The 16683-nt window shown below is 37.8% G+C and overlaps 1 protein-coding gene across 1 annotated transcript in view; it reads right to left on the reverse strand.

The window, feature by feature from the left end:
- The window catches only part of LOC131160340 (obg-like ATPase 1), a 78849-nt gene that overhangs the window by 36551 nt on the left and 25615 nt on the right, over positions 1-16683 (reverse strand). Inside the window, exons 5-6 of the mRNA XM_058115932.1 lie at positions 13581-13679; positions 5992-6105 (exon numbers count right to left, since the gene is read on the reverse strand). Of these exons, the coding sequence (XP_057971915.1) occupies positions 5992-6105; positions 13581-13679 (213 nt within the window). The remainder of the gene's footprint in view (positions 1-5991; positions 6106-13580; positions 13680-16683) is intronic.

The raw sequence follows: 16683 nt of genomic DNA on the forward strand, positions 1-16683 counted from the left end.
TGATCTTTCTCCTAGTATGGTTTTCCACCTCAGCTTTCTACAGTTTAAACTTGGCAAACGTCTCAGACTTGTGCCGCATGAAGTAAACCCAGACCTTTCATGAGTAATCATCGATAAAGATCACAAAATACACATGTCCCCCTTGTGATGCCACTCTCACCGATCCCCACACGTCAGAATGAACGTAGTCTAGTATCCCCTCCGTCTTGTGCGTGGCTGTCATTAGCTAGACCCTATTCTGCTTCCCAAGCACACAGTACTTGCAACACGCCAGCTTACACGATTTGACCCCTTCAAAAGATTTCTCTTATGAAGTTCCTTCATTCCACGCTCACCCATATGCCCTAAGTGCATATGCCACAAAATGGTACTGTCAGACTCAAGACTCCACGACTGCAACTCCACCTACAACCGTTGTACCCAACAGTGTATAAACATTACCCGACACTCTCTTTCCCTTCATCACAGTCATAACTCCCTTGCTCACCTTCATTACCCCACCTTCGAATTTGTAACTGAACCCGTTACAATCCAATGTGTATAACAAAACCATATTATTCCTCAACTTTGGTATATGCCTCACATTACACAACGTCTTCACCACACCATCGTACATCTTGATTCTAATATTCCCCATCCCGATCACTTTGCACGCAGCATCGTTTCCCGTCATAACGGAACCAAAACTCACCAATTTGTACTTATAAACCAATTCTTATTGGGCATCATATGATAAGAACATGCCGAGTCCAAAATCCAAGAATCTTCGAACTCATCTGACCCCGATGAAACCAAGAACATATCACCGTCACCGCTCCCAAAGTCGTCTTCTTCTTCTACTACAATCGCCATGATTGAAAAACTTTTTTTTTTCATCAACCCCCTTCTTCCTTTCCAGACACTCGAGTTTTATGTGCCCTCTTTTACCACACACGTCCTTCTTCTTCTTGGATTTGGACCGAGCCCTATGGTTGCCAAATCCACCCCGAAAGTTGCTCCTCCCACAATCCTGATTCCCCTTCGCCATGAGCCCTTCAGCATGTGAACCCTCATCGCTGGCCTTCTTCCTTTGGTGGAACCCCAGCAATGCACTTGTGATGTCCTCCAACTCCAATGTTTCTTTCCCCCAAGTCAGCATCGTAACTAGGTTCTCGTATATAGGAAACATCGGTAGGGAATTTAGCAATATCAATGTTTTATCCTCTTTCTCGAACTTCACATCAACTCGCTTCAGATCACTAATGATCTAATTGAAAGTGTTGATGTGCTAAGTCAGGTCCGAACCCTCTGTCATCTTAAGCCAATAAAGCTTTTGCTTAAGATACAACTTGTTCGTAAGAGACTTGGACATGCACTGGCTTTCAAATTTCAACCAAACCGCAGCAGACAATTCCTCATCCATGACGTGATGCATCACATCATCGGCCATACAATGTCGGATAGTGGGCACAACCTTTGCTTCAAGCTCCTTCCAACTTACGTCGTTCATGTCATCCGACTTCTTTTCGTATAAAGCCTTCCCCATCCCCTATTGCACTAGCAAATCTCTCTCTCTCCTTTCCCAAAGCCCAAAATTACCAGTTTCATAGAACTTGTTCACATCGAACTTCATTAAAGAGACCCTAGTCATTATTGAACCAATAGCTCTAATACCACTTCTTGTTCGCGGATGCGCAACGGAAGCCTTTCACACACTCACGAATCAAAAAAACAACCAATGCAAACGCCCAATGATGAACAATACTAAAGAAGCAAACACTCAGTAATGAGAAGAACGAAAGCAACAATCAAAAGACACAAGATTTTTGTGGTTCAGTAATTTGCCTATGTCAACGGGAGCAACTACTCTAATTTTCACTATCAACAATGTAAAGCCTTACAATCTGGGTTACAAACGTTGTTTAAGTATGAACCCTATGCGTACGGAAGTGTTCTAGTATATCTAAAACACATATGCAGCAATCCCCCGGAGGAAAATCCTCCAAATTCCCCAATCTACTTGTCTCCCAATTCAAATTCCGTAACCTGCGCCGAATAAAGTCATCAACAGCTACATCAAACCGTCGACGGTTTGCCCTCGAACTAGCATACTTCTCTCTTCTGCTCTTGTTCCCTCACTTCACAAAGCTTTCCCAGTACAGGCATTCCACTCAAAATATGAGCCACTTCCCCAACAGAAACGCCAACTAACCCAATTATATGCTTTCTGAAAATCCACTTTCAAGACCAAAGCTCTTTTTTTCTTCTAACAGTGTCTTCAACAACATCATTTGCAACTAAAGTTGCATCTAAAATGTGTCAATCCCCAAACATTTTGACTATGGAAGCAGTATCCAAAAAAATTGTAGCCAATCTATTGGATAAAACTTCAATCAAGATCTTATAAACACTTGTCACCAAATTGACCAAGAGTCCTTAGCTCTAGTGGCACAATCTTTTCTAGGCATCAAAGTAATAAAAGTTGAACTAATTCTCCTGCTCACCACACTATTTTCCGTGGGGGGGGGGGGGGGGGGTGGTGTAGGGGGAACTTCTTAAAACCCTAAAAAGATATTCTTTTGAAATATCCCAATAATCCTAGGAAAAAACCCACTGTACCTCTGATCTCTACCTCAAAAGGTTCTCTATCCATCTTAAACACTACACCTTTTATCATCTGTGAACAAAAATCTATCAATCCTAGCAGCTACCAAACCCTGCACCAAACCAAATAAATTGAGCATTAGAAAAACGAATATCTCTGGATCAAAAAATCATGATCCTGGATAAATACGTCAATCATCCAAGAACCTCATGATATTTCATTAGTGGATCTAATGACATTAAAATCTCATTCCTTAGCAAGGCAAAAAGTTCCTTTCAAGATTGGACTTTCATCTGGATTGTGGAGTTTCATCTGGATTGTGGCTCTTAACAGGACCAGCATGCACAATTTCCAACAAATTAGAAGGCCTTATGAGGCTCACAGCCATGATATATGCTTGATGTGCCCCAAGTCCAATGAAACGTATGCACACTTCTTTCTTCATTGCAGAGCAGCAACTCATCTCCGGAGTGCTCTCTTTCCTTGTTTTGGTGAAGCTCAAGTGCCGTGACCAAGGGGTGATTTTTTGCTAGTGAGATAAAGGGGATTTGGTAAGGGTAGGAAGGGAGGATCTTTATGGAGCAATGTGGTTTCATGGACCCTTTGGATCGAGAGGAATGGGAGAACTTTCAAGGGTCACACTATCTCTCCTAGTTGCTGTGGGATAGAGCACTGTTCTTGGCCTCTCCTTCTCCAGGATTTTTGGGGTTTATTGCTGCTTGATTTTTTTAGTATTGGAGTTTCCAATTATTTCCTTTTTCTTTTTGGAGAACGGCTCGTTCTCCTCTTATTGTACTTTTTGGTTCTCTTTTCATATATTTTTCTAATCCCACCCAAAAAAAAAAAACCCTCCCACAGCACCAATCAGGATAACACAAGCAATAAAATGCAAGTAACCCTTCCCAAGGAAACCTCCTCGAGGGCATTTAGGTCCATAAACCAACTGCCACTGCTACTGACATCTAATAGAACAGTTACAGAAAAGAAACGTCCAATTTACAAGCAAACCTAGTCCTGAATAATCAAAATGCCCCAAGGATCCAGTAAATGCTGACCAAACACAGTGCTTAAGCCTTGAACCCCAAATACACCTAACAAGAAAACTGTCCACCATCTCTGACTAAAAACACTTGTAACATAACAACATCACAGGAATTTTCTTACCCCTAACATCCCAGATCAACACATCGGAACAGAATGGGTTGGACCAGTAGGCCTGGTTAGTTAAATGGAAATGGTGTGGACTGTGGGCCTAGAATGTGTTGTTCCGAGCATTATAAATTTTACTTAAAGGTGCAAAGTATATAGGGTTCATTAATTTCCATATAAATCAGACCTATAATAAGAACAAGGTGCTAAATAAAAATCTGCAAACAAGTGGAGGATGCAGTCTCTCTAATATGGTCGCTCCAAAATTTTCAGAGACACAGAATTTCTAATCTTCCTAAAAGAGTTTATCTGCAATCAGGGAAGGTGATGGCTATCTTCGCACGCCAATGGAACCGTGGGTCTTGCTAGAAAGTCAGGGATCATGTAGGTGGATATAGGAATTCAGATGATGCAACCACTTCTCTAGTAGGTGAGAAAAGCAAGCAAGAAGAGAATTTGGCTAATAAGCATCCCTCACCAAATATCGATGGAGCCTATTGAGGATGATGTTCAGGTTAATCTTGGAATTATGGGGGGAATAAAGCAGAGATGAGGGAATTGGCAGTGAAGAGGGTAGAGGCAGTAAGGTTCATCTTCATCAGGCAGCAATGCAAGTGGATGTTAATGGCCAAAAGAGGGATTCAAAGGAAAATATATTAGGTGAGGACAAAAAAAAATTGGGGGGATATGTCGAAGGATGGAAGGTACCACTGGTAGTAGTTTGCTTGAAATGATCTGTTATTGGACGAAATTCCAGTACAGCAGAGGCATAGTAAGAGTTATCTGATTTGCTTGGGGATCTATTATATGTGCTCTCCAATGAAAAGTTTGGAGGAATTCCAGTTTTCGAAGGAAGTTGACCTGGGAGAAGAGCAGCAGTGTTGGATTGGATTTTTCTAATTCCTGTCAGGAAACAAATGGAAAGGATTTTTCTAATTCCTTGATAAACTTCATTTTCTATAGAAAAAGGGGAAAAACATATTAGCTTTTCCTTTCATCCTAAAACCTTACTGTCCACACCACTCTTACCCTTCCTCCCCCCAAAAATGATAGCAGATTCTAACTTCTGCAATTCCTTTGCCATCTTGCTTTTTTTCAGCTCATAGGTAAGAGGAGTAACAACGACCTTCAAAACTTAACCCAAAGGACTTAAGAATCTGCCAGACTCACCAAAGGAGACGAATGCAATTATTACTAATCCTTCTTCCAGTAACAAATTAGTCTCCTCATACAGTTAATGTATCTCTTGTTCATCCTCAGATATGAAATGCTCATACTAAGGATCAGGCACCTCCACCAGAATGCAAGCTTCTGTGTCTTGAGTGTTCCCTCGAAGTGGCCTCAATATGCAGGTTAAACATTAAACTTATCACTGCTTTGTTATCCCAAAATCCTGTACATTGTCCCTCTTCCAGCCAATTTGTGATACTGAGATGGAGAAGTTGCATGACCCACCATCCCCATCTCAGCAGTATATCTAGGAGTATCCACTTTGACAATCAAACACTAAATATACATTGGTTTTGTACAGTTTTTGAGGGAAAATGGAATTGAATTAACCCTATGCTTTGATAGTCTTTGGATTTAGATTTGTATTGGATTTGAATAAAATGTAATACAAAATTGTATTGAAATTTTTTCAAATCCACCCAAATCCAAATCCAAGGTCCGAAATCCATGCTCCCAAACGCAGCATAAATATGTTTGGTCCTACAAAAATGAGCCAAAACCAAACAAAGTTACCCAGGAAGCAAAAAAGAATTAGAACAAAATTTATTGGTTTGGCACAGTTCCATCCTTGAGTGAGTCAAATTTTAAGGCCCTAAAAAAATCCTCACAGTTCCATTCTTGAGACATTGGACTTTTACTTAAAATTAGATTTTACATGTGCAATTAAAATAGGAATTACCTAATAACTGACACTTGGATAACCTCAATGATGAACAAACATTTAACCTTGCTTTTTTTTTTCTTTTTGGTGAAAGGAGGGAGAGGCAGAAAAAATCAGTCCGGAATCGAATATAGGGAGGTGCCCACCAGATTCATTGGCCCAGGGTTCCAATCAAAAAGTACCAGGAAAACAACATCTGCCGACTCATTTAACAACAGTTTAAACAAGTTGGCACCACCAAAAGCCAATACATAAAGTGATTATATGGGAAGAATGTATAAGAAAATGAGATAGAATAAAATAGATATAAGCAAGAACATAGATTCAAATGGAAAGTTGTCATTTTTGTAATGAACAAATAACTTACCAAGTAAACAACAGGCTTGGCAGTAAGCAATTGAAAAGTATTCAGTAATTCAACATCAGCAGCTTTCCACTCCCCAAGACGAACATCTTTCCCATCCAAAAGTAATGCTTTGACCTGCGAAACCAAGCAGTACCACTGTTTGATATTTGTTCCTTTTTAATGCTCAGTGTCAAATCAGATGTATTACTCTAGGATTGAAGGCAACATAATTCTGCAATGCCATTTGTAAATAAATGAAACTAAAATATGCGACATAAAATAACATTTGATTAATCCCCTAGAGAAACATGCCTCAGATGGCACTAACATTTCTTTTTTTCAAGGTAGTTGACACAGACATTTGTTTTCTTTAATGGTGTTTCTGATGGTTTTTTAACAAAAGAAAATATATTAAGAAAAAGAATTTAAAACCATAACGAGGATAATAAATCCTCAAAAAAAAGATTAAAAAAAAAAAACTTAAAGAAGAAAAAAATAAAAATAAAAGCAAAAAAAAAAAAAATAGAAGATATTATCAGCCCAGAAATCCCCTCTTTAATCCCTCGCCATCATAGTTCACTCAACGCTTCAAATTAACTAGTTCCCTTTAACCCTTCTTCACCTTTGATTTCCCCCATTAAGCCTAACTTCAATTCCTCCTTGATCAGACAACTTAAGGCCCAATTCATGCAACAGACACTGAGTTTCAATGACTCCCAGAGATTTATAGGACTGGAGTAGGTGGATTTCCATCCTTAACCTTATGTTCAACTTTAGTAATCTCATCATCAAACATATTAATTCCCACAAAACCTTCAAAAGGAGGAGGCAGCCCATAACATAAATCCCTGAGGCGATCAATATAAAAATCAAAGGAATATCTGTATTGATCCCGAATACGATCCAAAAGTAAACCTTTTTCGCATTCAAAATTACTACTCCCTACATTATCCTCATCCAAAAAATCTCCTCATTTCTCACTATCCTTACCCATTTGACTGTCCCACCAATTGGCTCCTCCACTATACTAAGAACGCCTTTGGAATCTCTATTAATAATTTGATGTGTTTTCACACCTAACAAATCTCGCATGTCTCCATTACGTTTCCTCCCTTCAACACCAGTTTGCACTTCCTTATGACAGGCATAAACCTTTCCACTTCTGAAGTTATCCAAATTGACTCCCTACCATCAAGATTTCCAACTGATCCATAACATGAAGTCCTGGTTTTCAAACTCCTAAGAAATAAGATTCTTCGAATCAGAAAACCACCTTTCATCTCTGAAATTTCACTCATTATCATTCTTCTCCTGCTGAGGAGAAGCACCTTGACTTCCTAATTTCATCACTAGCTCTTTGCTGTTACCAGAACATCACTCCTGAAGACCGCCAAGGATGTTGTTCAAAGAGGAGCACAACATAGGAATAGGATCTTTTATATCATTCTGTACCTTGTTTAAAGATGAACACTGATCATCTTGCTTCTGCTCTGAAAAACTCTGAACTCCCATAGCCTCCCCAGACTTGGGCTTAAGGTCTTCCTTTTGTTTAGGGACTTGTAAGGACTTATGGGCCAGCTCATATAATTGACCCATCTGCATTTTATCACCGCCCAAGCCCAGTATTAAATCCTAAAATTGCTCTTGAACCTCCTTAAATAGCAAGTCCGGCAAAGAACTTTTTAACAGCCAGCCCAAGTCTTCATTAATTGTCAAACCAGGCCCAGCCCACTCAATCTTCATCAACCCATCATCCCTGCAAGAAACCCTAGCCGCCTCTGATATCGGCTGCTCAGCTGGAAGTGATGCCCTTACCGCTCTCGATTGATCATGTGAATCTGACGGAAAGATCTTCTCTTGCATTCCTCCCCCACAGCAAGCACAGACACCTCCCGCACACTCTTAGGAATCAAACAGCTTCCATCATCACTTGCACTGCCTGAAACAATATGACTCCATGAACGATTATCATTCTTCTTGTTATCAGCTGCATTAGATCCTGACCAACAAGAGCTCTCCAAAGCAACGAAAGCATCCCCGAATCAAGACCATCCGTCCCCTTACAGCCCTTTACGAACAAAAAAGGAATACCTTTTACCCCTCCATCCATGCCCTATTTCCAACAACCTCCCTGTTCTAGTCGCATGAATCCCCATCCGGTGATCAACATATCCCACTCAGACTCTATAAAAACCTTTGCACAACTTACCAACAGGAGACAAGAATCCCTAAGAAAACCATGAAGCCCCAGCTGAAGAGAGACACACCCACGGATTGAACCCATGGTTCTTCTCAAAGACAAACAGAGCTCCAACCTTCCCTATCTTATCCAATCTCAGACAAATGGACTTCCCTTTGATCGGTATTGAACAAACCCCCACCATCAGTTTGTACTAGCAACATGATTTCGAGCATAAGAGAGATGTGTGACGAGAGGATTTTTTGCGAGAGAGCAAAACCGTCCCATTCTATAACATAAAATAAATAAAAATAAAAATAAAAAATAAGAACATTAACGGTGTTTCTGATGGTGTAAAACATAATTACGCAAGATGATATACTATTCAACTCTCATTCAATCTCAAGTTGACTAAACCCATTAGTTGTTCACTCTTTCCCCATATGACACTAGATTTTAATTATATCATACACTTTGCCAGCCCACATGATCAAACCAAATTATCACATGGGTAGCAGAAACTATCCTCCGTATTCATCAGAATATTGAGCAGTTTAACTTGTTATCAGAATTAATCTAGTACAAAGTACAAGAGTTTATGAAAAGAATTGCACATGAACATAGAAACAATACATAAGAGTAATGAAAAGTGAACTTTCATCCCTTTTAAAAGATGAGATATATTCCATTAAACAAGCCCAGTAAAAATTGCAGTAAGCCTTATTTAGTGGCCTTCTGCAGCCCATGGTGCCCACATGCGATATTATAATGTTTGAACCAACAAATGGATTCTGGAATTCTTTAGCCCAATGCATATTTTTATTCTTGTCTATTTCTTTAGCATATCACTTTCTTAATTAATAAAAAATATAAGATGCTTTTTAGTGAATAAAAACTAGTAAAGTGCATCTGCACCTAATGTTTTAATCAGAAATGCAATAAATCTACATTGATAAACAAATTTGAAATAGGTCTAACTGAGAAACTACAGCATATTTGCATTTAGAAAATGAGGGGCAAAGTGAAGTTACATTTTTGTTATGTACACGGCCAGCTGAAAAGGCTGATAAATCTGGGGTAGGGGGCATGCTACGTTCCATCCTAACCAAAAGGGTAAAGACAACCTCTCCCAATTTACACCATAAACTTCCAGACTATATTCTGAACGCATAATGACAATGATTGGCATTATCTTTCCTTCGATTGGAATAAAAATATATATATATTTCTTCAAGGGAGAAAAGGTGTGCAAAGCGGAGGATATGATATCCAGTTAAAATAGCGAGACAAGAAGGCTAAGAATAAGAAAGAAAAACAAGAAAAAAAAAATCACATCAACAATGCCATCCAAATTCTCAAAATGATAAGGCCCAAAGTGATGCAAGAAACTCAACTCCATCCGAAGCAAAGGTAAAACCAATGGACACTCATTGAAGATACGAGCATTTCTTTCAAACCAAATGCCTCAAAAAACATAAAAAACAGGTGAAACAACACAAGACCACATATTCATCCCTACTGTAACCAAAAACCCTAAAAGAAGCAAGTAAGAAAACCAATAGCAAATCCAAGCACACCCAACTCTTGTCAAAGAAGCCAAACAATCTGTTCCACAAATTTGAAACTACTGAACAGTGCAAATACAACAGTCTCAACACTGCCAAAACATATCACACAAACATGTGGGGATGAAGCCTTGAAAGGCTGCCTACTCCACAAGAGATTGTGTTAATTTTATTCAACCAAATAAAAACACTGGCCTTATTACAAAACTTATCTCTCCAAAATATCACTTACAAGAGGAGAGAAGAGGACGAGGAATGAATCAGGTGATTAAAAAGGAATTTTCTAATAACCACAGAAACAACAGAGTCCACACCCTACAAGCATGGTTTTAAATAAAGGCCGCGACCGTTACGTAACGCTGTTATGTAAAGGTTTTTTGGGTTACCGATACCGTTACACACCGCGAAATTGGTGGGAAGAAAAATCACGGCCGTAGCGGCCGTTACGGACCGCGACCGTTACGTAAAGGCCGCTACGGCCGTTATGTAACCGCTACAAGACTGTTACACCAAAAAAATATTTTATTTTTTACTTTTTCTTCTCACTTTTTCTCTCTCTTTCATATATCATTCTCAATATACCAAGTGGCAAGAGGGGGAAAAGATTATAATGAGGATGACAATGATACAAAATTTACTATTTCTTTAAATACTCACAATAGATGCATTAATTAACAATTTCAAAATACTAACTTGTTAGGAAATTTTTTTTTTTTAATAATATTAGTAATGTGATATTTATGTTCTTTATTTTTCAACTTCAACCTTCTTTCTTTTCTAGCTATTTTATATTTATATTATTCGTATGTCTTATGTGTCTAATAGATTAATGGAGTGTATAATGTATTTTATTTTATTAATTCATTTAGCACACATAAGAATTTATCACAAATAAGAACAATGAGAAGTATAAATATGCGCGCACACGTAATTTTCTATCAATGATGGTTTAAAACAAATGTAAACTTGTTGCCCTTACCAAATAACTTAGTTACTTGAACTAAAGGGTCCAAAATACACTAAAACCCTTTCTAAGAATGGCTAAAAGCTTAAAACATGCAAGTACACTAATATGCACAAGGTTGTGCGTGCTTCAAAAAAATTCACGGCCGTTACACCCACTTCCCGTTATGTAACATCCGCTACTCCTGCTTCCCGTTACACCCATTACCGTTACGTTACGCTACCCGCTACCGCGATTTAAAACCATGCCTACAAGCCCTCCTGCACATCAGCTGAAAAATTCTATTAAGTAGAGCAGCAAAGAAAGATTAACTGCCCCCTGATCATCAAGATTTTCGTGAAAATTAATGGGCTGTTTGGTATCAATGTTAAAAATTCAGAAAATGAAAACTGGAATGAATACTAAAAAGCCAGAAACAAAAACTAAAAGACAAAAACCAGCAACGTATTTTGTTCATATTTATAAAACTAGTATAAATTAAAAACTTGGTTGAACAAATGCTCATATTTGTCCCTGAATCAAATAAAAATAAACATATAGATTAAATAAAAAATATAATAAAATATTATAACAAAATTTGAAATTATTATATCAATTTTACTTAATTATTGTATTTCAAGCTCATACTTTTAAATTAAGAAAATGAAAACTAAAAACATAAACTAAAAAAGCCAGAAACAAAAACTAAAAGCTGAAAACCTTCAACATGTTTTGTTGATATTTATAAAACTTATACAAATTAAAAACTTGATTGAACAAATGCTCACTTTTGTCCTTGAATAAAAAAAAATTAAAAATATGACTTAAATAATAAAATACCTTTTAAAAATCTTATAGTAAAAATAGAAATTAGTATAATTATTTTACTCAATTATTATAGTTCAAAACTCACTAACGAGCTACAAGAACAATCTTATTGTACATGGAAATTGTTAGTCAAAAATATTTTTTTAATGACCTATTCTTTCTTTCAAGTTTTTATAAAGTTTATTGATATTTTTATTTTAATCATATTATAATTTCCAAAGTAATTTTATTTTTATTTTTATTTTTATTTATGAAAAAAAATGAATAATTTAATCAAAAAATTTGATTCTGCATATTGAAGTATTCTCAAAACATCTGAAAACCATCAAATCTGGCTTTCAATCTTTTCCAAAACAGCTAACCTACAGAAGTGGAAAGCTAGCAACATAACCAAATGCGTTGTCGACTCGTCATAATCTGTTTCTTCACTAGACAGAAATGACAACAAAAATGATAACCAAAACAGATGCTAGAATTCCAAGAAATAAACACCACCACCCCCCCCCCCCCCGACTTAACAATAATTAAAGAAGAGAGGGGCCATAGGTGTGAATAGAGATGAGGGAAACTAAAAGAAAAAACAGCTTCCCGCATACATAAGTCCTCCCAAAAAAACAGATTCAAGAGTCATCACCAAATTTATATTTAATAGAAGAAAAGGAAAGAACAAGGAAGGGACCCGCAAAATGGATCTCCAAGGATTCCCGTGAGTGGCTCTAATACCAGTATCAGCATATCAACCATTCTCCCGTTTTTAATCACCTCATGCAAAAAGGAATCAATCTCCAGAAAAATAGCCATAACGCTTTACCCACTAACACAATACTTTTTGACATTAAATTACCAAGATCAAGTATCCCAACACACTTGCACCTACACACAACCTCCCACCCATTAAATAACCATTGGAGCAAACGAAGTCCCTCATAAACTTCTCTAATGTTACTGCCACCTCAACAAAATAGGGGGGAAAAAAAAAGTAGAGAGGAATGGAGGAAAAACATGCCCAAGTCAAAGTAATACCTTGCCCTCCAATGAAACCAAAGCCCATCTCCAACAATCAAGAAGCTCAGACACCTTGGCAACTAGAGATCCCAAAAAATATGAGGAATTACCGAATTAGGATTACCCGTCAAAAGAACATCTTAGGCCTAAGCCAAAGGCCACTATAAAACACCACAACAACATTGCAATCCTAGCTAAACCCAAATTAATGCAGTGATACCAATCTTTGCCATATTTTTTTATCAACAAAAAAAGTTTCATGAAAGGGCATCAAGGGGATGCCACCCAAGTACAAACAACAAGGCAATCACCTCCACTGCAGCGTGTCAAAAAAAAATCAAGAATTGAATCAACCAAAAACAAACCACTATGTCATCTAGTACCAGTAGTAATCTGGTTGTCTTTAATAACATATAAGGGTGTGGCCCATCTTTCAAAATCTCACTTATTCCTTTCCCTCCGCACAATCCAAAATATGGCAAGGGGATTGAGGCAAAAAGCTTTCTTCCTCTCCTTGCTAGAGTGGATACCTTTCCAGGCCCATAAATGTCCTTCCGTTGTTCTGGCTATAACCCAAATAAGTAGCCATGTAAAGAAGATTTCTGGTCTGAGAGCAGTGTGGGAGGATGTGATTAAAAAAAAACTCTAATGCGATATTACAAAAAAGATTGGCAAGAACATGAGAAAGGTGACAAAATCCTAGCACAAACAGTAAAAAGCTCATGATATGGACAGTAAATATGGTATTGGACTATCACTTGACTATTGATACTAAACCAAGCATGCATCATGTCCGCAAACAGATAAGCTGTAACACTACCATAATTGAAATATCAATCATAATTCATAACACCCAACACAATATAAAATCTAAAAAACAAAATCATATATACTTTTACTACTTTGATAAGCTAAGTAACATAGCCCATCAGTAGGTGAGGGTGACAACATTGAATAAGGCATACAATCAACAAATGTCTATAGTTTTGGTTTTCCACTACTGCAATGAAAAAAATTAGACAATTACACAAACATTGATGGGCCAAATAAATAGCCAGACGATATTATCATAAACCAGAAAGACACTAACTCTTTGACAGCATTCATGCTCTATTTTTAACTGCTTGTCGTTGCTCCGCTTCATGCTTTTTTCAAGATCCTCTATCTTCTTCTCCATAAATTCAATATCCTGCAATTAAGGTGCATAAAAAGGAAAACCCAATCAATTAATGGCTAAGCAACAAAAAAATCACCTAAAAAAGGAAATATTAGTAACTATTATAATGTAAACCCCAATGTCAAGGATAAAAATGAAAATTACTTTCAAATTTAGTGGAACACTGAAATTAGGTCAGAGATAAAGCATATTCCATAAGCAAAATCAGGCATGCACACACGCACGCGCACACACACACATATTTTGGGGAATGAAGACATAAGGAAATGTTTGTCTTCATTGCCAAAAATTTTTCACTTTGAGCTAAAAATGGCCCCAAAGGAAAATCTCTATGAAATCATGACGCCTTCAATGGAATAAATGCTAGCTTGCCAATTCCATGGAAGTTACGTGACACTAATGACAATAGCATTATGGTTTAGCTCCAGTATAAGATAAGATAAGGGAGGGGCAACACAGATGGTTTGAGCACTTGCAACATAGGTGACATAGTGCACCAGTGAGGAAAAGTGAGTGAGTTACTATAAGGGGCAATAGAAGGGGTAGGAGTATACTTAAAATAATTTGGAATGAGATAGCGAATAAGGATTTAATATCCCTGAATTTGTCGAAGGAAACTGTTCATGATCGCAAAAATTGGCAAAGAAGGATTCATGTAGTCGACCCCACCTAGTGGGACTTAAGGCTTGGTTTGTTATTGTTGTTTGTTGATGTTTTATGATGCTTGCATCCCAATGAAAACTGCCTGGTCTCTGCTCTATAAAACTGCAATCAATATATAGCATGGTTCACGGACACAAGTGACTTTCATACCATCCTTTGCACATTAATTTGTTAGGAGATGTCAAGCAACAAGTTCAGTTGATGCTAACTTTTACTGAAACACTTGGCTGAGATGCATTGTTCTTTAGTGGCGGCTAGAATGGTACTTGTCACAGACGAATTGATCAAGTTCTCGGTGTGTTGTCTTTAAGTGTATGTCACATTGATGCTTCATCATTGTGATGAATACAGGAACTAAGTGGAATCAGTTTCCCAAATGTGTTGAATGGGAAGGAGCCAGCAATGCAGTATGCAGTCACATCTAATGCATCCAACCAGTAAGCTACTGGAAGGCTTCTCTGTCAGAGATCCAAATATTAGTTGGTCAGCATGTAACAGATTATCGTCCACACCCCCCAAACCCCCTTTCCTCAATTGGATCAGCAAAGAAAAGTATAATATTATAGAAAAATTAAAATAGGGTTACCAGTGGAATAATTGTAATTATGCTGAAAAACAAGAACTTCAGAAGACTGAGGCAACGTGCAACCTCTCTGGGGCAGCACTACAAACCTCTATCTCATCTATTTAAATTGGGGCAACCCAGGTTTAACTAGCACTCTCCTAGCAATCCACCCTTACGCACTCCCCCCCATCTTGTGTAATTGAGATAGCACGTGAAATAGATTTATCAGTTTGCGATTCAGCTTGTCGATGCTGTTAGAGACCGGAAATCATGTCCCAAACTCCATTAATTGCTTAAGGTGCACAAATGCATGTATCATTTTCTCACATCTATAGCATAGCACTATTGAAATCCAAACCATGTCCTCAACAGCACAATGCATAACCTATTAGAATGAACCCTAGTTAAAATCCTACGGACACTAGTCACTGAGTGCCCAAAATCCCTAACCTAGAGAATCCATACTCCAAAGACAGCACTGTAATAAAAGTGAAGATGATACTCCTGAACACCACACCACCATTAACATGAGACATCCAAAAACCTCCAATTATGTTGTTTAAACAATGTCCCAACTCCCAACAACCTTAGAAAATGCAGTAGTTGAGCTATGCAGCCACAAATTCATCCTTTTCCATGCAAAACATTGCTCTCCTCACCTATTCCTTTCCACCATCAACAGCCACAACAATCAACTAGCTTTATCCTCAAACAATGATCACCAATCCAAACCTCCAATCATGACTCTGAAATAGTTCTCCTTGTCTGGATGTAACCCCTCATAAAACCAAGTAATTTCGTCTGCAATTAACTCTGAGGGTACAGACAACCTTATCTGCGTCAGTCTTCCAACACGTCAACAAACTCTTCCATTTACCTCTAATAAGTACTGATCGCCTTAATGGCACCCTTTAAACTGCAATGAAAGAACAGCATATTCTCAAATATACAAGGAGTCAGGCCCTGTGCATCGTGCACCTGACTAGACCTAAGAGGATTGAAAAATGGTTAGATAAAATACTAAGAACTTGTTAATACAAATTTGGAAAAGCATCTTTCACATTCAGTAAAAGACAGGACTAATCAATGTGAATGCACGCATCTCTCACCCAAAGAAAACCAAGTAAACTGAGCATTGTCTAATTTGTGCATCCACCCCAATGCTTAAAGCCTGTTGTTGTCTAAGCAATTTTCTTTTTCCTAACGGATCTGACTGACGATTTTACACTTTCTAAGAAATTCACGATATGGTTGAGCTTGTTTGAGGCACTCACTTAGGACGTTCTTTAAAATTAGTTTCTTATATTGAACCACATGTTGATAGCATTCTCCATGCTCTAAGTGAGATGCTTATATTTTATTTGCATCATATCCTCCTCAGATTACTTCAAGGTTTATTTCATAATGCTACAGGATCAACATAGAAGGCTCAAAACGATGGTGATAATATGTGCAAACAAACCGAGACTGCATAAAGAGGGAAAGGGAGATTTTTTGTTTGTTCCCACACATAATCAAATGCGTAACCCATGGGTGGGGCTTCTTTGGAAGCTAAAAAATGGTTCTCTCGTTAGGCTTCGGTTTTGGAAGGCTGGGAAGGAGTTTCTGAAGAATTAGATTCAGTAGTGGGAGATATTGATTGAAGATTCGACCAAAAAAACTTGGAAAGTTCTTGGAGCTAGAACTGGGATGAAAAGGAAGATGCTTTGTGGTGTTCATCCCTGACTGAACATAAAGGTATGAAGTGCAAAACTTGATGGAAGAATTCTATCCGTTAATTAAGGTTTT

The sequence above is a fragment of the Malania oleifera genome, chromosome 7 (assembly GCF_029873635.1).
Source record: "Malania oleifera isolate guangnan ecotype guangnan chromosome 7, ASM2987363v1, whole genome shotgun sequence".
Lineage (NCBI taxonomy): Eukaryota > Viridiplantae > Streptophyta > Magnoliopsida > Santalales > Ximeniaceae > Malania > Malania oleifera.